Raw genomic sequence first — 24921 nt, 5'->3', positions numbered from 1 at the left:
ACGTAGTAATATTAAATAATCCGTGTGCCCTATTGGGAATAGAGGGAGGTTAGCTGCTCCCTCTATTAACCAGAATAACAAGTGATACTCTAAGAGCAGCTCCCAATCTGGACGACTTGAGCCATCCTTGAATTACATATTATTTCTTCTGCATAGGGCACTGCAGAGGAAATGCTTGGCTGGCAAACCTGGTGTTTGCCGGGATGCCAACAGAGACCAGCAGTGATCACCTGAATGCCATGGGTTGTCTATCATGGGACAACTCATTTATAGGGGTTGTAGGTATTACAGTATGGAGCAATCTGGGAACTGATATTTGGGATCCTTTTTAGTAGCCAGAGAAAAGGTGAAGAAGAGCCAAGGCCCTTAATCAGCTAGTTACCAGATATAGTATAATAGTATAATGTATTGTTTCACTCTAGTAGGTCTGCCATACATGTGGATACAATGCTTTTTTGGGGCTACTTCATTCTTTGCTCCAACTTTTTCTGAAGGTCTGGCATGGTCCCAAAACTTATGAGTTTAGGGGACATGGTGTGCTCCGAGGTTTAACTCCTTTATATGTTCTCTCTGTAATTGTTCTGTCAATGCCTAAAAGAAAGAGTGTTTTGTTTTCCATCTTTTCTGAACACCTCAAAGTTTGCACCTTCACAAAAACTATCATTTGACCCTTTTTTCTTTTCTCCTGGAATCCCAGCTGCTATAGCCCACATACTGTCATGCTTTACATCTCAACACAAAATCTAATAAATGACACATGTTTTTATTCCACCAGAAACCAGCTGCTGGAAATGTTACCCTGCACATTCCATGACCTTAGCATGTGTTCTCGGACATCCTCATTTAATATTGCTCCTCTGGCTACTGCTTTTGCCCATGCTTTTCTTTTGTTATTTGTGCAAGTTTTATTTTCTTTTGTTGTGCCTGTTTTTGTATTTTGTTTTTCCGTAGTGAGGGCTGTCGGCGAGAAAACACCATGAAGAACGTTGGATGTCGCAAATATGCGTTTAACAGTCTGCAGCTGAAAGCTTTCCCAAAGCATTACAGGCCTCCTGAAGGGACTTACGGAAAAGTAGAAACCTAGCTTCTGCCATGTGAAACTCCTCTTTCGATAGCTGCAGATTTGCATTTGTCCATGTATATATAAAAGATGATGTTCTTTGATGGACTCTGGAGACACCGATCTATAAACAGCATGCACAAGAAGATCATTTTGCATAATGTGTTAGGCGCACCTCCCACCAACAAGGCTACTTATGAGTTGAACTCGTTCTAAACTTCCTAGTGATCTTCAGGTTAGACTGAAGGAGCAGTATTGTTAAGTCTATGGTTTTATTATCACCCCACTGTTTGTTTGTTTTTTGAGCAAAAAAAATAAGTAACCGATTTTGGATGATGAGCTGCAGATTTCATTGGTAAAACACTTTTTATGTGCACAACCGGTGACTTGTTTGAAACGTAGACAGTGATTTTCCAAGCTAGAATGTGGAGTAACGAAAAGGGTGTAAGCCAGTCGCTTGTGAAATAAACATATTCAGGAGCACATTTTAATAAAGCATGTGGGCTTAAGGTGATCACCTCATAGGTTGTTTTTTAAGAGGATAAACAGTAAATTACAATATTAATTACCGGTACTCATTAAATATCATATTTCATGTACTCCAGTGCTTACAAGCACATATTTTCAAAGTTTCACATTTAGTTTGTTGGCATACTTTGCCGTGAGTACAGTTTCCGAAACGCATCAAGTTCCATAGTTTCGACTTTCAATTTTAGAATATATAAGTATCAGGTATTTGAACTATGATACTTAGGATATGCAAAAACTCAATCAAACAGTGTCAAGTCTCTAAATAAATTTTCTCCATTTTAGTTGTGAAATAAGTCACAACGCCTAGTGATTTTTTTTTTCTTATTTTGTTACAAATGTTTAATGTGTGCTATGGTAAAGATTAGAATAAAAATTATAAATTCCCCTAAAGCAAAAACCAATTACGGTAACATTAAAATTATTATTATTTTTTAAAATAAGATGAAAGTGATCTAATACTCATGGTTGATCACTGTTATTCTGTTTAATAATTTAGCAAGTGTCACATTTACTGATAATTGTACAGTGATTACTGAATTTTATTTTTTTTTAGTTCTTGCATCCATGACTTACTAAGCTTACTGCAAAAGTTAGATGTACATGTGATCACCGTCATCTTGCAGTCTCCCCTTGCTCCTTTTTACCTATTTTAGGTAATAAAATGCAGCTTCAGATACACGTAACACTCAAGGTCAGAGTTCAGTTAACAATATGTGAATAAAATGGCCTTATCGATCAAATAATATATGAATTTAAAGTATGAAAATTGAGTTATTTGCACCTATAGTTATCAATATTCTCTATATTTTTTAGAATTGACCTAAAATAGTCTAAATGCCATTATGTAATATATAATAATATATTATATACGAATGATTGATAGGAGTGCCTTTATGGGATGTGCTTGTGCCCTTGTTTCTTTGAAATATAAATATACATTTAATAATTTTATTAGTACGACTCATTTAAGCAGTACGTCCGGGTTCAGACGAGTCTATGAAAATTGTTGGGTTTTTCGTCCAGGTGAAAGCCATATGACGTCTGTTTTTACATCCACAATTCAAAAATTACTAAAAGGTCCAATTCCATTTCCTATTAATGGATACTTTAAAAATGTGTAATGTCAATATGACGGCTCCATTCAGTTGTATGGATGAGTCTCCTTTGAAAAACAGAAAAGACTAGTGCATGCTGCATTTTTTAAGCTAATCTGAACAAGACCATTTTCCCGTGTACTATCTACCTTGCAAATGGACCAAAAACATGGATCATCTGAAACCTGGCGTAAATTATTTGAAAATGAATGCTTAAAGGGGAGTATCTTCAAGTATTGGAAGTTATTCCTATCCATTGCATAGGGGATAACTTCCAGATTGCTGGGGTCCCTTCTTGAATGGAACAGTGGTCAATCATGCTCACTGCTTCTCAGTTCATTCTATTGGGAGTGCCAGGGCCATCCAAGCGCAAAACCCAAGAATGAATCAATATGAATTTGACAGGTTCCCTTTAAACCTAAAACTGGTGAAAGGGAATACTCCTAACGCACTTGGAACATAACAAAAGACAAAAGTAAATTCTTCCCAAAATGTTAAATAGCCAATGACCAGTGTGGCGAGTCACTGGTTAATGCTTTAATATAATTATATAAATGCTATATAATATGAGACCATTGTACGTAGAAAATTACAGATTAAAGTGTATAATTTCATTTTTAAATATTAACTTTTATTTATGTTTATAATGATTATTGACAAAATGTTAACTAGCAGACTACACTATAGTGTTACCTCGGGTTATTTTTTAGTTTTTTTCTAGGTTTGCATCATTTGTGACTTTGCATATAGTAAGCCCTTACCTTTGAATCACATCTTTTTAAAACCCTCCAACCAGTTGCAAGGAGAGAACATTTATCTATTCCCTAACTTACATAATAGAAAAACTTCAAGTGATCACCTTGCCAATGGCACAGACATTAAGATTACTGATATTTTTAACTATGGTAGTTTGCTAAGTGCAGAAAACACATTTAGCACAAAGCTTTATTTGTGAAAGTTTTCCTGAAAATGTATGAGAACTTTGAATATGTAAATACACCTTACATATGTGATCTCCATTTATATTAAATCTACATTTAGAAATTTGGAATGAAAATTCTTGTCTAACCAGGAGTAAATAGCAATCATATTCTAGATTTGTGTCCGTTTAAATGCCAGAACGGATTGTTATACGTGTGCAATGCCTGTAAGATGGCATATCATAAAGCCAGTTTGGGCATTTTAGGGCGTTATTTTATTGAAGCACATTTTCTTTTTAATAATAGGATAGTTAATCAATATCAGTTTGGTAAGGGTAAGACACCCAGCAACCCCCACCGGGTGCCAAATGGATGTGATCAGTTGCGGAGCATCATAGCACAGCTCCTGCATAGTGGCCGAGGTCGGACACGGAACATCTTCCTTTATTCAAGTGAATAGTGATAGATATGTAGTACCCTGGTGTGGCCACTGTGCCGTTGATGGAGCTATGTAGCTTTGCAACTGATTACATTCGGTTGGCACCAGAAACAGCTGATTGGCCGGGGCGCTTAGTGTGGCACCTGTACCAATCTTTTATTGATGCACTATCCTTATATTTGGCCATCAATATTAAAGTAATGGGCAACGCCTTTAATTATGGATCTGTTTTTGGAGTTATTATGCCACTTGTAATCACTCTCCACATTTCTATCTACGGTATTATCGCATGCTCTTACCATGAACTGATATACAGTTGAAACCAGAAGTTTACATAACAATATAAAAACACACATGCATGTTTTTCTCAATATCTGACATGAAATCAGAATAAACCTTTCCCGTTTTAGGTAAGTTAGGATTACCATAATTATTAATATTTGCCAAATGCCAGAATAATGAGAGAGAATGTTTTAAGGCATTTTTATTAATTACTGCAAAGTCAAAAGTTTACATACACTAAGATTACTATGCCTTTAAACAATTCTGGACCACCCATATGATTTGTGCAGGTACAAGGGAAGTTTTAGCAAGGGGAGACAAAAGACAAAACCGACTACGGCCGTTTTGCGCGTGGCTTGTGCTTCTACAGGTCCATTCCCTGCGGCGATGAAAACTAAATCTCCGAGCACTAAAAAATACTCGGAGGTCACCCGAAATCTCGAGTAACGAGCGCATTCGCTCATCACTATTAATTAGTCTTTACAAGAATTTTTTGTAGCTTTTTTTTTTTTTTCAGTTGCACACGTGTTACAATTTTTCAGGCATTTTCTTCCTACACAAGTCTATAGAACAATACCATACCTAGAGCATATGCCTTTTTAAAAAATGAACATAGCCACAAAAAATTCTGTCATGACCACCTGTTAACACATGATTGCTGTATTTCTTCATAATTTAAGGTGTGTCTCTTTTGTCACCATTTTACAACATATTTAGAAAATGTGGTGGTGTTTCAGAATGTGGATTGCAACCTTCATTGTACTGGTGAGGGATGGAAAAAGAAAAGGATTTTAATCAGCTCACCCTCCAATAGAATAAATGGCCCATTTATTGGTTAATCTATTTATACATCATCTCCCCACCCTCCAGTAGAGACAATGGAAAAGGGAATTTGGAGGGAAATCTATATAGATCCATGTAGAAGCCGCCCTAAAAGACCATGTCTGGTAAGAGTGTGGTGCAAGTGGTATGGAACACACACCAGGCTAGTTTCCATGTAAAAAAATGAGTATGTGAGTACTAAACTACAGTACCAATAAGAAAAAAATAAAACCTAACTTTACTGTGCAATTAAAAGCATAATGAGAAAGGCAAAAATGATGAAAAAGTTAAGGATCCATATGCTTGCTTGTTTTGGATTAGCAACCCTTTTTTATCCTAGGAAGCTATGTGGTATCTCTCCGCAGAACAGCTATGAATAAATATTAATCTACCAATAAACGCAAAGTACTTTAAAGTTATTAAGAAAATATCTTCTGTTGTACATTGAAGTAAAACTGATGAAATCTCCAGCTTCGAGTTAGAACAATACAAGACAGCAGTATCGGTAAATAGTAAGAATTAATTAGAATTATTTTTGTGGGGGATTAAACTCTGTAATCTCCTTTCACTGTAAACCCCAGTAAGACCTATCATATATTCATTGATAATTAGATTATGTTTTAATATTTTCCTGGTATCCTTTGTACAAATCTGTGTTAATTACTGTTCCCATAGTGGGTATAACCTAAACACCATGCGGTAGTTTAAGAAAAATCAGTTCAGATTAGAAGTGCTTACATGTTCAGTGTAACGTAAGTATTGTTCGGCCTTTCAAACGTTATAGCTGCCTGAAGAAACAGAATGCCTTGTAAGCCTGGCTGCTAGAAAATTGCATGTGGATTCCTTTCCTTTCAATAGACCTGAATGGTGAAGTGATGAAACGAACAACTGTTACAAAGAAATGATGTAAAGAGCCATCTCTGCAGTAACCCCTGCTTATTTAAAGAAACATAAAACTGTTATCCCTGGTAAATGAAGGCAATGACTACTAATGCAGCTGGAAGATCTGTTATGTCGGTCATGTTTTGTAACCTTTGCACTTGTAAAGATATTGTATGATACAACACATTTTTTGTTGGTGTTTTAACTTGCCAAGCACTGTATACTTATTTTTACTTACTGTATTTAATTTGGACAGAATTATGTATATGGTTCTTGTTTTCTGTAATCTTCCTCCACTTGCTTAGTGTATCTGCTGTAAATGTGCTAGTCCTGAAATAAATAACTGACGAATGTTGCACAGACTCTATGGTGTTCCTTTTTTATTTTGCCATGAGACATTAATGGTTTCCTGCTTAGACCACTAGGATGCAAAAAGTGTGGAGATGACGTATGAAAGTTCTAGTTACACAAGTTATTTGCTCAAGTTCCAAAATCTAAAATGCGGAACTATTATCGTACTGTGGCCCAATGGAAAAAGTGAAGACATTAAATAGAGAAAGGATGGAAGGACTATTGTGGTCTCACGGGTGTTTTAATCTCTTAACTACTACCGATACGCATTAAAACAGTGGGCATTATTCCTTCATTGCCTTTTTAAAACTGCAATCGGGAATAAGGGTATAGCATCCCCCAGAGTGCAAAAATTTCAGGTGTCTCGGCTACTGGGGGTAGCAGAGACCCTGGAAAACCTGATCAGGGCTGGATTTTCTGGTCTCCGATCATGTGATCACTGTTATTCAATGAGTAATGGCGATTACATGAAAAAAAATTTGCCTGCTATTAAAATAATTTCTCTTCTGACATGATTGGGGTGGGGACATTATATATATATATATATATATATATATATATATATATATATATATATATATATTCATAGGCATGAAAACACAGAGAAATCTTTAAATGAGGAGGTGTGTACAAATTTTTGGTCTGTACTGTATTATATATCAGTACAGACCAAAAATTTGTACACACCTTCTCATTTAATGATTTCTCTGTGTTTTCATGCCTATGAAAATTCTACATTCACACTGAAGGCATCAAAATTATGAATTCACCTCTTGAAGCTCATCAAGAGAATGCCGAGAGTGTGCAAAGCAGTCATCAAAGGAAAAGGTGGCTACTTGGAAGAACCTAGAATATAAGACATAATTTCAGTTGTTTCACACTTTTTTGTTAAGTATATAATTCCACATGTTAGTTCATAGTTTTGATGCCTTCAGTGTGAATGTACAATTTTCATAGTCATGAAAATACAGAAAAATCTTTAAATGAGGTGTGTCCAAACTTTTGGTCTGTACTGTATAGATATAGATATGTGTGTATGTATGTATATATATATATATATATATATATATATATATATATATATTTATAGTACACGGCCGTGCTCAAAAGTTTACATGCCCCGCCAGAATTCTTGCTTTGTTGTCCTTTTTTCAGAGAATATGAATGATGACACCAAAAGTTTTTCTCCACTTATGGTTAGTGGTTGGGTGAAGCCATTTATTGTCAAGGCCGAAGGTGTAGATGGAGAAGAGTAGGGGTCCTAGAACTGAGCCTTGAGGAATGCCGACAGACAAGGGGCGAGGTGAGGAAGTGGTGAGAGGGAGACACTGAATGTTTGGTCTGTTAGATATGATGAGATCCAGGATAGGGCCAAGTCTGTGATGCCATGAAATGAGCGCATCTGTAGCAAGAGCGAGTGGTCCACAGTGTCAAAGGCAGAAGACAGGTCCAGGAGGAGGAGGAGGACAGAGTAGTGTCGCTTGCTCTTGGCGGCTATTAGGTCATTGGTGACTTTAGATAGGGCAGTTTCAGTTGAGTGATGGGGTCGGAAGCCAGATTGTAACCGGTCAAAGGGAGCAGAAGGAGAGGTGGGAGTACAGTTCAAGATGGACATGCTGTTCCAGTAGTTTTGAGGCATAAGGGACAAGAGATATCAGGCAATAGCTAGACACAGAGGATGGGTCAAGGGAGGGCTTTTTGAGGATGGGTGTGATCTTGGCATGTTTGAAGGATGAAGGGAAGACACCAGTTGTGAGTGAGAGGTTGAAGAGGTGTGTTAGGGTTGTGATGAAGACTGTGGCGAGGTTAGGGATGAGGTGGGACAGGAGTGGGTCAAGCGTGCAAGTGGTGAGGTGTGATCTTGACAGGAGGGTGGAGAGCTGATCTTCTGTCATGTTGGAGAAGCTGGTTTTGGAGATATACCGGTACATGCTTTTTTTTATTTTAAAAGGTATGGACTTTCTCTTGTGCATATAAATTATAGGTCAAACTGTCTTCAACAGCGATTGGAAGTATTACAACACAAAAGTAAAAAGAAAAATCTTTGAGGAGGACAAGAATGAGTCCGTGTTAGTTTTGACATTTACTAACTGCTATAAAATGTAAGTGTGAAGAATATTGGAGATATAATTTCTTGCCAATCATTTGTTTCCTATTTGGCATGGGATTATAAAACCCCCTTCCTTTTTGCAGCTGTAATAGGATGCCTGCTCACCATGGGGGGGCAGCCGTATCCGCTTCAAAAAAGAAATTCATACTCCCATCAGCTAGCTCGGATCAGAGCTTCTATAGGAAGACAACCCCCCGCCTGTGGAGACTATGCAGTCTAACTGATTTGTTGAGTCAGCTATGATTTCATAAGGAGAATATGGACTTATCGTATGTCCAAGCCACACACTGGTTACATATTTGAGATCTCTGAAATGGACCAAATGCCTTCCAGGGTCTCGATCTGTTCTAGCACCTCAGGGTGGAAAGATACGTAGAATAGCTAGTAGGAGCCAGGTAGCGAAGCTGTGTTTGGTCTCAATGTGTAGCAGGGGCCTGGCTGCCTCCTCAGTAACGTCCTTTAAGGAATTATGACCCATTTTAGGAGAGGGGATTTAGGTTTGGCCTAGAGGGCAGGTGAGTGACTCAAAGGGGATAAAGGCAAGTGTAAGGCTATGTGGCTTCTCCCTCTGTTATGCTTGCTGTTCGCTTCGAAGGTGGTGGCCACGTCGAGTAACGTGCTGTGAAAGAACTAGGAACCAGCTGGCGGCTCATGCCATTCCCGGGCTGGGTTTTAGGAGTGGTCATAAGGGATGGGTGGGAATGACTGCTCACATATTCCAACCCCAGGGGCATGGTTTGTGTGTTGCTAAAGGCACTGACCTGATTGGGTGGACCCACAATACCACGTGGACTATTTTCAGTTTTTTTTTTTTCACTGTCAGAAATGGCTCTGTTTTGTTTTGCCTCCCGGAGTGGTTTATGAAGTGAAAGAAATTTGCATGGACTATTGCATGAAAACCGCCTACTGTGCCTACCTTCAGAGCAGCTGAGTGAGTATAGATCTCTACACTGCCCAGTAAGAGGGCCAGGTATAGAATTAAACTGTACAAGCTGTGCGAGAGAACCTCAGGGTACATCCACAGATTTAGGGTATACAAAGGGAAGGCTACCCAGATTGACCCCCCCTGAACGCCCCCATGTCCTGGGGGTGAGTGGGAAAATTGTGTGGGAATTGCTGCACCCACTGCTAGCTAAGGGTTATCACCTCTACATTGATAACTTTTGCACCGTCATTCCGCTCTTCAAGCCACTGTCAGAGGTACAGTTGCATGTGGCACTGTGTGAAGAAACCAGAAAGGCCTCTCCAAGCAGCTAACTGGGCAAATGCTGAGAAAGGGAGAAAGCAGAGCCCAATGCAGTGACAACATGCTGGTGGTCAAGTATGAGAACAAAAGGATGCTCTTATCTTGGCCACCATACACCGTGACATCCACTCCCATGTCACTGTCTGAGGTAACACAACACAAGTCCCACAGCCAGATCGTATCCTGGATTACAATAAATACATGGGGGTGTAGATTTCTCAGATCAGGTCCTCAAACCATACAGTGCCAGGCGAAATGCGAAAGTATGGTACAAAAAACTGGCCATGCACATTGTACAGATGGCACTGTACAATGCTTTTGCGCTGTTTCAATTTGCAGGCAATACAGAGGCCTTCCTTCAGTTTCAGGAGGTAGTCATGAAGGCCCTAATGTTTTGCACTCAGGAAGGTGAGGGTCCCAGTACTTCTGAAACTGATAATGCCCGTATTGTCCCAGGTCAACATTTACCAGCAGAGGTTCCCCAAAAAGCAAAGAAGGACAGAACACAAACCCGGTGCAGAGTATGCTCCAAGAGGGGAATCCAAAACATTAAGGATTGCTTCAAAGAGTACCACACTGCCACAAATTAATAAAATTTGTTACTCTGTTGACACAACACACTTTTATAATCTGCTGTACTCTACACAACTTACAAATAACACCATTTTATAAATTCATACACCAGTAAAACCAAAAGCATTATAATCATTACTATATAGTTATGCGTCTAGATAAATTCCTTGAGGGGTGTGGCTTTCCTCCACATATGGGGTATCGGCGTACTCCAGATAAATTGCACAACAACTTTTAGGGTCCATTTTCTCCTGTTACAATTGTGAAAATAAAAATTGGGACTAAAAATCATTTTTGTGGAAAAAATGTGATTTTTTTTTTTTTTTTACTCGGTGAGTACTACCCTTCCTCACGCTGCCGGCGTGGGAAGGTGCGGTCCGGGTCCCTGGGAAGAGGTACCGCTGGCTAGATGCCAGTGGCGCTCATTAGGCGCGACCGCTGGCACGCTCCGCCGGCCGGCTCCACAAATTTTGTCCCCGACTTCTTCAGCTGGACTAGGCCGCAGTTCAAAAATCCCGCCCATCGCCGGAGCCCTGCCCACTACTCAGGCACTTCTCGCTCTGAACGAGAAGAGCCCTGCAAAACTCGGGCGCCATCTTGGGACTCCACTTCTGCGGGGAAATTCAGCCGAAAACACTACTTCCCTCTCTTCCTCACTGGGGACACCAGCACAGGACCGTGGGTAAGCTGCTCCACTCCATAAGGAAAAGCTTAACCCCTTCTCTGCACCCATAGCCCTGCTATTAGCAGTTACTGGATAATAGACATACACTATGTCTCAATCTAAGGAGGCTAAAAAGGGCAATAAAAAGCACACTGTTACTTCATGTGCCACTTGCAATTCTGCGCTGCCACGTGCCCACAATACCCCTTTGTGCCAGAACTGTGACCCGGCCTGTGCGCAGCCGCCTTCTGCCTCCATCTCCAATGTCTCCACTGACCCTGTCGAGCCTAACCCTCCTGAGTGGGCCGCGTCCTTGTCACGTTCAATGGATTCCTTGGTCAAGGCATTGGACTCTTTCCGGGATCCTCTCTAAGCCAGAACTCACCTCCGTCGACTGCGACGGAATCTGGCGCCGGTGAGGGGCCGTCCGTCCACAGGGGGCGAACTGTACTAAAGCAATCTCGGGGTGCCAGAAAAAGAACCCTTCCCTAGTCTCCCGTACATGCTCGAGCTTCAGCATCTGCAAGCTCATCTTCTCGCTCCCCCGAGGGTCGCAGCGTACATGACTCGAAATATGAGTCGGAGGAATCTTTAACCCAAGACTCCTCTATCGGTCAGGAGACACTTGACTCTCTTATTGAGGCAGTCAACAAAACACTAATGGTGGACGAGGAATCTGTATCCACTCAGGAACACGTCGTGTCTTTTAAAAAGACTAAACACATTCAAAAGATATTTGCTAATCACCCTGAGTTTCAGGACATTGTCCAAAAATACAGGGAACACCCGGAGAAGCGATTTATGGCTCAAAAAGCCATGGAAGCTAAATATCCTTTCTCCAAGGACCTTATAAAGGAGTTGCTTCTCTCTCCTGTGGATCCAGCCATATCGCGACTCGCATCCAAAACAGTCTTATCTCTGTCCGACAGTTCATCAGTCAAAAATCCTTCTGACCGTCAAATTGACTACCTGGCTCGCTCAGTCTTTGAGGCCTCAGGAGCAGCTCTCCTTCCATATTTTGCCGCTACCTGGGTGGCTAAGGCAATGGTTGCCTGGGCAGAGGTGTTAACCTCTACCATCCACTACAGTAATCTCCCCCCAGAGGTGGCCAGACTAACTAACCAGATAGCTCAGGCTTGAGATTTCTTAGTTAACGCTTCCATAGGTGCGGCTAATTGCGCAGTGCAAGCGGCTGCAAACGCAATCTCCATCAGGAGGGCCTTGTGGCTCCGTGATTGGTGAGCAGATTCTGTTTCTAAAAAGTCGCTGACTTCTTTACCTTACCAAGCTGGCCGTTTATTTGGGGAGAAACTGGACCAAATCATTTGACGCTATTGGAGGGAAGAGTAAATTTCTTCCCCAGCAAAAACCTGCCCGGCCTTTTTTGGAATCAACAACAGTTTCGATTCCAGTCCTTTCGTAACAACTCCAGTTGGTCCTCCATTTCCCCTGGTTCAGGACGGCGTGAAAACCGATATCCCCAGGTCTCATGCAGACATAACTGTTCCTGGAAACCCAGACCGAGACCTTCTGGCCCTAAGGCATCTGCATCCCTTAAACCTTTTACACAATGACTCGTCGACGTGTCCGGCGGACACAAAGTAGGCGGACGTCTGTCGTTCCGTCAAAATTGGCTCTCAGTCGTTCACGAAGAGTGGGTCGGAGAGCTCATGTCTTCCGGATACAAAATCGAGTTTTCTTCCATCCCCCTCCGTGCTTCTTCCAGTCTTCTCCCCCAAATCAAGGGCGTCACATCTTCTTCAGGCCATACAGGCGCTTCAAAGGGACGGTGTCATCGTTCCGGTCCCTCGAGACCAAAGGTTCAAGGGGTTTTACTCCAACCTATTCATGGTCCCAAAGAAGGACGGCACTCTACGGCCCATACTGGACCTGAAACTGCTAAACAAGTTCGTACGGGTCCGACACTTCAGGATGGACTCGCTCCGTTCCGTTGTTGCGTCCCTGGAAAAAGGAGAGTTCCTTGCATCCATAGACATCAAGGATGCTTATCTACATATCCCAATTTTTCCATCTCATCAGCAGTTCCTGTGCTTTGCAGTCCAGGAAGAACACTTCCAGTTTGTGGCCTTGCCCTTCGGACTCACCACTGCCCCCAGAGTCTTCACGAAGGTCATGGCAGCCGTCATGACCATTCTTCACGCTCGGGGAGTGGTAGTTCTTCCGTATCTGAACGACCTATTAATCGAGGGTCCGTCTCATTCTGCCTTGCGAGGAGTCTGTAAGTATCACCGTGGATTCTCTTTCTCGCCTGGGTTGGAAAATCAACTTCGAGAAATCATCTCCAGTGCCAGCTCAGCAAATCTGCTTCCTAGGCATGATTTTGGACTCTTCCTGCGGGTTAGTCATTCTCTCTCCAGAGAAGGTCTTGTCCTTACAACAGGGAGCACACAAGCTATCCCGCCCAGTCCCTCACTCCATTCGCTTCACGATGCGCATCATCGGGAAAATGGTTGCAGCGATGGAAGCCGTTCCGTTTGCTCAGTTCCATCTCTGTCCCCTGCAACAGGCACTGCTGTTAGCCTGGGACAGGAGTTTTTTCTCCCTTGACCGTCGTTTTCGCCTCTCCCCACAGGTCAGGCAGACCCTCAGGTGATGGACGCTGCAGTCCTCCGTGGACCAAGGGAAGTCTTTTCTCCCAGTGCGCTGGTTAGTGGTGACCACCGATGCCAGCCTTTTGGGCTGGGGGGCAGTTTTCAATCACCACACGGCAAAGGGTCATTATTCCACAAGAGAGTCGCGTCTTCTAATCAATATCTTGGAGATTCGAGCAGTTAATACAAGAGAAGATAGTATTCTGCTACAGATGGATCTGGATAAGTTGGAAACTTGGGCTGAAATGTGGCAGATGAGGTTTAACAATGATAAATGTAAGGTTATACACATGGGAAGAAGGAATCAATATCACCATTACACACTGAACGGGAAACCACTGGGTAAATCTGACAGGGAGAAGGACTTGGGGATCCTAGTTAATGATAAACTTACCTGGAGCAGCCAGTGCCAGGCAGCAGCTGCCAAGGCAAACAGGATCATGGGGTGCATTAAAAGAGGTCTGGATACACATGATGAGAGCATTATACTGCCTCTGTACAAATCCCTAGTTAGACCGCACATGGAGTACTGTGTCCAATTTTGGGCACCGGTGCTCAGGAAGGATATAATGGAACTAGAGAGAGTACAATGGAGGGCAACAAAATTAATAAAGGGGATGGGAGAACTACAATACCCAGATAGATTAGCGAAATTAGGATTATTTAGTCTAGAAAAAAGATGACTGAGGGGCGATCTAATAACCATGTATAAGTATATAAGGGGACAATACAAATATCTCGCTGAGGATCTGTTTATACCAAGGAAGGTGATGGGCACAAAGGGGCATTCTTTGCGTCTGGAGGAGAGAAGGTTTTTCCACCAACATAGAAGAGGATTCTTTACTGTTAGGGCAGTGAGAATCTGGAATTGCTTGCCTGAGGAGGTGGTGATGGCGAACTCAGTCGAGGGGTTCAAGAAAGGCCTGGATGTCTTCATGGAGCAGACCAATATTGTATCATACAATTATTAGGTTCTGTAGAAGGACGTAGATCTGGGGATTTATTATGATGGAATATAGGCTGAACTGGATGGACAAAGGTCTTTTTTCGGCCTTACTAACTATGTTACTATGTTACATTTGCCTTATGCAACTTTCACCACCTCCTCGCAGGCCATGCCATCAGAATCCAATCCAATAACGCCACAGCTGTGGAGTATATCAACCGGCAAGAGGGAACCCGCAGCAGGTCAGCCTTGCTCAAAGTCTCCCACATGCTACGCTGGGCCGAGACGAATTATTCACTCATCTCGGCGATCCACATACCGGGTGTGGAGAATTGGGAAGTGGACTTCCCCAGTCACCAAGGTCTTGCCTCGGGTGAGTGGTCCCTCCATCCGGAAGACTTCCAGCAGATTTGTCTTTGCTGGGGGACGCTGGATGTGGATCTCATGGCCTCAAGGCTAAACAACCAGGTTCCCCAGTTTATTGCTCGATCCCGCGATCCTTGCGCCATCGGAGCAGATGCTCTGGTCCTGTCGTGGCATCAGTTCCAGCTGCCATACATATTTCTGCCTCTTCCACTGCTCCCGAGAGTCATCAAGAAGATCAAGGCAGAGGGGAGACCAATGATCCTCGTCGCGCCGGACTGGCCGCGCCAAGCATGGTACGCAGAACTCGTCCAAATGGTCACCGACGTCCCCTGGCGTCTTCCAGATCGCATGGATCTTCTCTCACCGGGCCCAATTTGCCACCAGAACTCCGGGGCCCTGTCTTTGACGGCATGGCCATTGAAACCTGGATTTTAGCCCAATCCAGATTCTCTCCAGGGGTTTTTTCTACCTTGATTCGTGCTAGGAAACCTGTATCCATGCGCCTTTATCATCGCTCCAGGCGCATCTTCTTTTCATGGTGCCATGCCCATGGACGTTCTCCTCTGGTGTTTTCCATTCCGTCCATTCTGGAGTTTCTCCAATCAGGTTTAGAGTCAGGCCTTGCCCTAGGCTCGCTCAAAGGACAAGTGTCTTCATTGTCTGTTCTATTCCAACGAAAGATCGCTTTCAGACTGCCGGTTAAGACGTTCATCCAAGGAGTCTCCTGGGTGGTCCCTCCCTATAGAATGCCTTTGGCTTCATGGGATCTTAACTTAGTTCTTTGAGTTCTTCAGGAGGCCCCTTTCGAACCATTGTAGGACATTTCTCACCCTCCTTTCATGGAAGGTGGTCTTTCTCGTGGTGATTACTTCAATCAGGAGAGTTTCTGAGTTGGCGGCCCTCTCTTGTCGACCCCCTTTTCTAATTTTTCACCCAGACAAGGTAGTTTTGAGAACCTCTCCCTCTTTCCTACCTAGAGTCGTCTACTCCTTTCATCTAAATGAGTACATTGTCTTGCCATGATACTCTGGATGTGGTTAGAGCTCTTCGGCGGTACATATCTCGCACGGCTCCCTTCTGTAAGTCGGATGTCCTGTTCGTGCTTCCGGAGGGACATAGGAAAAGTCTACCCACCTCAAAGGCCACTCTAGCCAAGTGGATTCGCTCCACTATTCAGGAATCCTAGCGCGTCAGGAACACCCCTGTCAGAGCAGGGATTAAGGTGCATTCGACTCGGTCGGTGCTTCTTGGGCCATTCGGCACCAGGCTTCAGCACAACAGCTTTGTAAAGCTGCGACTTGGTCCAGTCTGCATACCTTCATGAAGCACTATCACGTTCATACCCAGGCTTTGGCAGACGCTGCCCTTGGCAGGCGCATTCTGCAGACAGTAAGCCAGTGGTACATGGGGTTTTAGCAGTGCAATTGCTCCCCACCCAGGGACTGCTTTAGGACGTCCCATGGTCCTGTGTCCCCCAATGAGGCGTGGGAGAAAAGAAGATTTATGTGTACTCACTGTAAAATCTTTTTCTCCAAGCCAATCATTGGGGGACAAAGCACCCACCCTGTTAGCCTATTGGTTGTTGCTGTGGTTTGTTCCTCAGTTTTTGACATAGTTTACTTGTCTTGGTTTTTCTTATACTCCTACTGCTTTGCTACTGAACTGGGTCATTACTGGCCAGTCAAGGGGTGTATACTGCGGAGGAGGAGTTAATTCTTTGTGTTTACTTAGTGTCCTCCTAGTGGCAAGCAGCATAACACCCATGGTCCTGTGTCCCCCAATGATTGACTCGGAGAAAAAGATTTTACGGTGAGTACACAAAAATCTCCTTTTTATGGGTTATGTCAAGGAGAGGACATCGGATGGATCACTCAGAATCCCATCGCTGCCACCAATTTGTCAAAGATCACAGCCAAGGGAGGTTGTATCTCAGATTCATCGGCTGTTATCTTTGGAGTGAACAGCTATCTGCTGCGCCCTATTGTCTGGACAATTGCATGATTAACCAACAATTAACGGAGGAGGCCCCAGGCTGTTTTCTCTAAAAGTCAGGAAACTAACAGTGAGCGTCTAGTATGTACACATCCGTTTTCAACTCATGGAATATTTGTATATACCTCCAATATGGTCACTGCAAACTCCATGATGACCCAAGAAAGATTTATTAGCTGCCAACACCAGTCTTTTTTTACAGCCTGACTGTCACACACAGTGTAGGAAAGACTAAGTGCAACACCAAGGGATAAGGGTAGGGGAACCCAACACTAGGGAAGATCTAGGCAGATCTAATGTCACCCTGTCTGATCTAAGTGTCCCTATATAGGTTCCACACCTATCGTCGAGCAGGATACCTAACCCCTACCTGACCCTGGTGATAAGCCCTGCAAAGGGAAGGACAGGATACTCATTAGTCAATCCCCACTACCACTAATGACAGATGATACACAAACAAGGTGAACACTTAGCTTGAGTAGACTGTGAGAGAAACACAGATGTCTTCCAAACACGAAAGAGGAAGATAGCTGACTGCTATAGCTTCAAGTCTCCAAGTACCCCCCTTCTTCGAGTGGCCTCCTGACACTCAGGACCAGGCCTCTTGGCACAAGAGGTGTGAAATGAACAAACCAGCTTAGGGGCATTCACCTCTGAGGCCGAGACTCACATCCTTTCCTCTGGGCCATAACCTTTTGCACCAAGTATTGTAGGGAATGACATTGGATGCGAGAATCTACAATCCTCAAAATCTGAAACTCAAGATTTCCATCAACCATTATGGGGGGGAGCGTTAGGGGTGATTGTTCAAGAGGTTCCACATATTTCATGAGCAAAGACCTGTAGAAGATATTGTGGATTTTTAGAGCCTGAGGTAGCTCAAGTCAAAACGAGCTGGATTAATGACGGCAGTTATTTTATAAAGACCAATGAATCTAGGTCCCAACTTCCAGGAAGGAACCTTCACATTCAGGTACAGACCTGGCACGCGTTTTCTGTCAGCCATTGGTTTGTACCTGTCTCCCATTATCTTCAAATAACTCAGGACCCCCTGCCACACTGAGGAGAGCGACAAACCAAAACGTTTCTCTTCAGGAACTCCCAAAGCCTCTCCCACGCTAAAACTACCAAAATGGGGAAGATACCCGTATGCACCATAGAACAGTGACCTGCCAGTAGATTCCTGATGGTGATTATTTATAACAAATTCTGCCGGCGGTAAGTAGGATACCCAATCCTCCTGATTTTCGACAATAAAACACCTAAGGTAGGTCTCAAAATTCTGGTTAACGCACTCGGTCTGTCTATTCGACTGGGGATGGAAGGCAGATGAAAGGGACAGCTGCACCCCCAGTTGAGAGCAGAAAGCCCTCCCGAACTTGGAAACAAACCGGGTCCCCCGATATAACACCAAATCACAGGGAACCCCGTGAAGCCTCACAATCTCATAAACACCTGAGCAAGAGTCTTGGCAAGCAAGCCTCAGAAGTAATGCGACGTAATGGACCATTTTACTAAACCTATCTACAACCACCAAAACCATAGTCTTGGCTGCAGACACTGGTAGGTCAGTAATAAAATCCATGGACAAGTGTGTCCATGGTCTGCTTGAAATAGGTAATAGAAGAAGAAGACCACACGGATGGGTAGTTCAGACACTACAAGCAGATACTTGTTCAACCACATCCTGGTGCAACTCCGGCCACCAAAAACAATGAGAAAGGAGGTTCGTGGTTGCTTTACTACCTTGATGACCAGCAAGCACAGAGCTCTGATGTTCCCTTATTACTTTGCGGTGCAGATTTGATGGTACAAATAACCTTCCTGGAGGGCAGGAGGCAGGGACATCCCCCTGGGCCCCAACACCTCACCCTCCAGCTCAACGCGGAAATGAGTCGCCCCTTCTACAAAATCGGGGCAGGATCCTCATGGTCACCACCCCAGTGAAGGTCCGGGACAAAGCATCAGCCTTGACATTTTTGAGCCCTGGATGGAAAGTGACCACAAAATTAAACCTAGTAAAAAAAACAGGGACCATCTAGCCTGTCTCGAGTTGAGACGTTTAGCCAATTGAAGATATGACAAGTTCTTATGGTCAGTGATAACAGTAATAGCATAGACAGCCCCCTCCAACCAATGTTGCCATTCTTCAAATGCCAGCTTGATTGGCCGAGAGAAATTATGATGTGGGTAATAGGGAGCTTTTGGCAAAGACTTTTTTTTTTAAAAGAAGGCACATGGACACCATTTGCCAGGGGACGGACCCTGAGACCACACAGCCCCAACCCCCGCCACCGACGCACCAACCTCTACAACAAAGGGTTGGGAAACCTTGGGTTGACTAAGTATAGGAGCCGTGGTGAAAGGGCTCTTCAGGGAGTAAAAAGCTTGCAGGGCAGTGTTCGACCATTTGGAAAAGTCAGACCCCTTCTTTGTCATACCAGTAAAGGGTTTTCACAATTACTGAATAATTCGGAATTTCCAGTAAAAATTAGTAAAAACGTTGTAGGGATTTCAGGTTCTCTGGATGGTCCCAATCAAGGACATCAGGAATCTTCTCCGGATCCATCCGAAAACCTGAAGATGACAACTGGTACCCCAAAAACTGCACCTCCTGGACGTCGAAAACACATTTTTCCAGTTTGACATACAATTTGTTATCTCTAAATATTTTCTGCACCTGTCTGACATGCTCACAATGTGTCTCCAAATCAGGTGACTTAAGCAAGATAGACCACCACAAACCTACCCACCAAATTATGTAAAATATTGTTAATAAAATGCTGGAATACCGCAGGTGTATTGGTCAGACCGAAAGGCATAACCAGACTCTTCAAATGACCCTCAGGGAAATTGAATGCTGTTCATTCATCCCCTTCTCTGATTCTAGCCAGGTTGTAGGCACCCTTAAATCCAACTTGGAGAACACCTTAACTCCCTCAACCTGGCTGAACAGATGAGGAATCAGAGGAGGTGGGTATGAATCTTGGATGGTAATTTTATTTCATTCCCAGAAATCTAAACAGTGACGTTTACCGTTATTTTTCTTCTTCACAAAAAAGAACCCTGCCAATGACCTCCCTGTCTTGACAATCCACCAACAGATTATGTTTCACCAACAAGTGAAGGTCTAATGCAGTTGGAGTGGCGAGACCATCCAGGACACAGCAAGGAATTATTTCACAATGAACCAACCCCACCCTCAGTCTTACATTACATACAATGTGATAGAAAGCTTCCTGTGCAAGTGGCGTCAATTGCGAAGATGGAAGTGGGCTTAGCTAAATCACAATAAACCAGCCCATGAGTTCTGGCAAACTCAGCATCAACCATGCTAACTCCAGCTCAACTGTCAACAGACACAGAAATCTCATTGGCTTTGCTCTCCAGCACCACTTCTGCTGGCAGGACAAACCGGGAACTGCAGGTTGATGAAAAATGCACCCCTTGCTCATTTAACTTCAGACTACCAAGGATTAAACGAGGCTCCCTTTGTTTAGGCATCAAAGGATAGGCCCCAATAAAATGTCCCTTTTTTCCACAACCCCCCCCCTTCCATTTTCTTGCGAACCTCCTTTGAAATGTCCGATGCAGAAGCACCCCCTAATTGCATAGGTTCCTCCGCCCTCCTCAGTACTGGTTTACCGATAGACTGCTCCCCTGGCAAAGGGGTAATACCCCAAAAAAGAGGCTGCGGAGAAGGTGGTCTTGCCCACCTATCCCTAAGATGTCTATCCACACGAATAGCCAAATACATAGCAGCTTCCAAGGACTCTGGGGTTTCATACACTGCCAAAGCATCCTGCAACCTTTCAGAGAGGCCCTGAAGAAATTGACTTCTGAGAGTTGGGTCATTCCACTTAGTATTAGTTGCCCACCTGCGGAATTCGGAGCTATACATCTCCAGTGACCGATCCCCCTGCACGAAAGCAACGCAACCTGGACTTAGCCAAGGCGACTCGGTCAGAGCCATCATAGACAAGGGCAAGAGCCCCAAAAAAAATCCCTCCACAAACTGGAGACAAACCTGATTCTGTGGCAAAAAGAACGCCCAGGACTGTGGATCATCCTGTAGCAGAGAAATCACAATACCCAGTCATTGCTCTTCATTTCCAGAGGAGTAAGGAGGAAGCTTAAAATAAAGTATGCAAGCTTCCTTAAACACAAAAAACTTGTTCCTTACTCCCGAAAATCTGGGAGGGCAACTTTGGGTATAGGATGGACCAGCCTACCTGCAGAGACCACAACATCAGCACCCTGCTGTCACTGCTGCTGAACCTCATAGCGGAGGTCATTCACCTCAAGAGACAGACAGCGCAGCTGCTCTGTTAGAGTTGCAACCGGATCCATACCAAGGGAGAAAAATTAAAAAAAAAAAACACCAGAAAAAACACACAAAAAACCACGTGTCAGGTTTTTTTCTTTAAATATGCACAGCCGGTGATAATTTCACGCACAGTGTAGGAAAGATTAAGCGCAACACAAAGTGATAAGGGGAAGGGAACTTAACACTAGGGAAGGGGGAAGTGGAGACCCCTAGGCAGATCTAATGTCGTCCTGTCTGCCTAAGTTTATGTTGTAGAATAAAAAAATATATATATACTTTAATTCTATTTTCAATGTTTTGTATTTTGAAAAGTACATTTCTTTGTGAAGTTAATTTCTGCCCTCATACTGTGCTGTGGACCCATTTTGTCTCTGTGATCGAGACCCACCAATCAAGCTGTCGAGGTTGAAGTTCAAGAAAAAGGTTTTATTAAACACACTATATTCACAAGACCAAAAAAAAACATTAAAGAAAAAAAAAATTCACAATTCGTGATACGCCGAATCCTCATTTAGAAAATTTTGGTGCCTGATGGGATGGTCGAAGCCATGTGAGAAGGAATGGGCGTGTAGGAGTTAGGGGGTGGCGGGCAGAAGTGGGAAATGGGGACATTGTGGCGTATTGGTGTCTGTGACCAACCATTAAAATATGAAGACTCTGGCCGCTCCATTGGCAGGAACAAACCAAACGAGTGTGCTCATCCAAAGTGCCATCAGAACCCTTATTTACAGCATCCAAAATTAGACGCTCTGTAAGAGTTCTTTGCCTCTCGTCCATTTTTGACAGTTTGTCTACTATGTAGTGTCCAAAGCCCTGCAACGCAGGGCTGACATTGTTCGTTAACGCCTGTTTGGCCAGGGTCAAAAGTTCAAGGGAGACGTCAGAGGTGGCTTTACGTTTCCTTGAACCTTGCCTCCATTGAGTCCGGGCAGGTGCAGCCTCCACAATTTGACTCGTCGAGCAGTCCTGTGCACTGTCCTGTGCACTGTCCTGTGCACTGTCCTGTGCACTGTCCTCCTGGGGAGAATAAAAAATGAAGTTATTAACCCGAAAATATAAAATTTTTACCACCCTAACCGCATTCAAACTATATATTCGTATACATGCGAAAATGTTGTAATATATTTTTATATTAGTAATATTATTTAACATTCCCATTTATTTATTACTTTGCACTACACTGTTCTGACTACTAGGGGAACCTGATTATCATTTTATGGTCGAAATAGTTTCACCAAGAATACTTATCTGCAGCTGGAAGCGATACTACTTTCAATTAGTTTAGATGGTATGGGTTATGAAGGTCGCCATTTAATACTTATGAAGGTCGCCATATAATACTTTAATGCGACAGGGTTACTTATGTGTACAGGAAAATGTTATAACTTCAAATTGATGGTATAATCAGAAGGATAAAACTGAAAATGCAGATAAATTATATCTAATTATAGGACACATTGGTGAACCTGTAGTGCACAGAGGTACTTACTTGTTGCCCTTGAGAGTCCTGCTCGATGAGGTTCTCTGATATAGTCTGTTCCACAGGTGCCAATGAGCGAAAACACGTAGATGTCCGTGGCACCTCTTGGTCCCTAAGAAAATTCAGATGCTCAAAGTACCAGAGCTTGGGCACGTACACCTCTTCCGTTGAAGCCCCGGACTTAGAAGTGTGCAGGACCTTATTAAGCTCTTTCCTCCACACCGTGCGCAGCGCCTGAATTTTCTTCTTAATAACCGCTTCGTTGGCTTGCTCTTCAGGTGCATGGAGATGGTAAAATTCAATGAGCTTCGAATATCCCTCCTTCCTCTTTTCCCTGTTGCAATACTCTGGAGATTTAATCTTCCAGAGGCAGGGAAAAGACTGGTAGATCTCTATGAAATCACGGATAAACTCAACGCGATTAGACATCTGAAAAATAACAACAAAAAAAGTTAGGCGTTTGACAAATAGTAATTTAAACACTACTTTTAACAGTGTACCATCCGCTTCGCTTTAGCGGCGGCACGAAGTGCTCATGCCGACCATACATCGTTCCATCTGCCACGCCCTAGCCCACCATAAGCCACAACAGCGTACCACCCGCTTCACTACAGCGGCGGCACAAAGCGCTCATGCTGACCATACATTGTTCCATCTGCCACACCCTAACCACACTAGCGTACCATCCGCTTCGCTTCAGCGGCGGAAAGAAGCGCTCATGCCGACCATACATCGTTCCATCTGCCACGCCCTAGCCCACCATAAGCCACAACAGCGTACCACCCGCTTCACTACAGCGGCAGCACAAAGCGCTCATGCTGACCATACATTGTTCCATCTGCCACACCCTAACCACACTAGCGTACCATCCGCTTCGCTTCAGCGGCGGAACGAAGCGCTCATGCCGACCATACATCGTTCCATCTGCCACGCCCTAGCCCACCAGTCACAACAGCGTACCATCCGCTTCGCTTCAGCGGCAGAACGAAGCGCTCATGCCGACCATACAGCGTTCCATCCACGACGCCCAAGCGGTTTACATACCTCGAAGCTGCGGTGCAAAGCATGGAATAGTCTGGGAAATACAAAATCCGACGTCCAGGTCCACCAAGTGTCCAAGTACAAAGTGAAGAAAGGAAATTTTCAAAGCTGTGAGGTGGCGTCGAGAACAATAGCGCTCAGGTGACAAATTTTCCAACCAATTGTGTGCACATAACCTATGGCCTATCAGCACACTTTAGCTAGCAGCACAACACGCCCCTCGTGAACAACGTCACGCACAGATTATGCAAAATGTGCTCTGAATTGTCTTGTGTGACATGACCGTACGACTGTCCCATACGACTTCTACATCGCAAATACGTCATAAAATTATCGCTCCAGCGCCGTGCATTGTGAAGTGTGACTGCAGTGTACGACGCTGGAGCGATAATCGAGCAACGATGGAGCGTCACGAATCGTGCCGTCGTAGCGATCAAAATGGCACTGTGTGACGGTACCCTAAGTGTCCCTATATAGGTTCCACATCTATCGCCAAGTAGGATAGCTAACCCCTGCAATCTTGCCTTGCGCAGACGTGTACTATGGAGGACAGAGAATGAACTTCAATCCAATATTGCAGCCAGCATGCAGCCAGCGGGTAAGGAAAGGGTGAATCAAACACCCAAAAACCCCGCCTCCATGGCTGAAGATTGTTCCCTCCAAATTCATGTGACAGTGTCCCTTTAAAAGACCGCTTTCGGTAGACTTTGACGGTAGTCTCACATTCTGTCGGGCATGAAGTATATAAATGCTTCCTATTTGGCCATAATATGCAATACCTCATGCTGTGATTGTCATTTTTAGATATTTGCAGTTTTTTTAACCAGAAAATAGAGAAAACAGAGAAGTAATGTATCAGGATTTTATTCAGAACATATTTTATTGCAATAGCTTCTTTTTATAGTATATTATTTATGAAATATATCAATTTGAAATGGATTTAATAAAATAAATACAAATTATATATGTCAAAATTGGAACAGCATCACGTATTACCGCAGTTGTCGTGCAGCACTTTCCCAGCCAGTGTTCAAATGGCTTCCAATAATAGAAATAAAAAAAAAGAAAACAGCACAAAAATCAAAGAAAAACAGGCTTTAATGCCTGAATGGCGTGGCAACGTTTTGGATATAGTATCCTTTCTCAAGAGAACGTTGCCAAGCCGTTCAGGCATTAAAGCCTG

The 24921-nt window shown here is 43.5% G+C and overlaps 2 protein-coding genes across 8 annotated transcripts in view; one reads left to right on the top strand and one right to left on the bottom strand.

Annotated features, from left to right (window-relative positions):
* INPP4A (inositol polyphosphate-4-phosphatase type I A) overlaps nt 1–6385 on the top strand; it is a 187434-nt gene extending 181049 nt beyond the window's left edge. For 6 of the 7 annotated variants that reach the window (XM_069757495.1, XM_069757496.1, XM_069757494.1 and 3 more), the window contains one exon: nt 952–2305. In XM_069757495.1, the coding sequence (XP_069613596.1) occupies nt 952–1084 (133 nt within the window). In that variant the 3' untranslated portion in view covers nt 1085–2305. Of the gene's footprint in view, nt 1–951 lie in introns of all 7 variants that reach the window. The other variant, XM_069757492.1, reaches the window with a different exon arrangement.
* A 15339-nt stretch (nt 6386–21724) lies between these two features.
* On the bottom strand, nt 21725–24913 carry LOC138672159 (uncharacterized). Its single transcript, XM_069760178.1, has 2 exons — nt 22707–24913; nt 21725–22234 (listed from the first exon to the last, which is right to left on the bottom strand). The coding sequence occupies exons 1-2, from the start codon at nt 23124–23126 to the stop codon at nt 21725–21727; spliced, it is 930 nt and encodes a 309-aa protein (XP_069616279.1). The 5' UTR covers nt 23127–24913.
* Between the last annotated feature and the right edge of the window lie 8 nt (nt 24914–24921).

This window comes from Ranitomeya imitator, chromosome 3, assembly GCF_032444005.1.
Source record: "Ranitomeya imitator isolate aRanImi1 chromosome 3, aRanImi1.pri, whole genome shotgun sequence".
NCBI lineage: Eukaryota > Metazoa > Chordata > Amphibia > Anura > Dendrobatidae > Ranitomeya > Ranitomeya imitator.
This window is presented reverse-complemented; position numbering and strand designations above follow the sequence as displayed.

Excerpts from the sequence above, each read along its gene's own strand:
- LOC138672159 (XM_069760178.1), bottom strand. The coding sequence starts at position 23,126 with ATGTCTAATCGCGTTGAGTTTATCCGTGATTTCATAGAGATCTACCAG. Across the intron at positions 22,235-22,706 it reads AGGACTCTCAAGGGCAACAA|GAGGACAGTGCACAGGACAG; the intron begins GTAAGTACCTCT and ends TATTCTCCCCAG.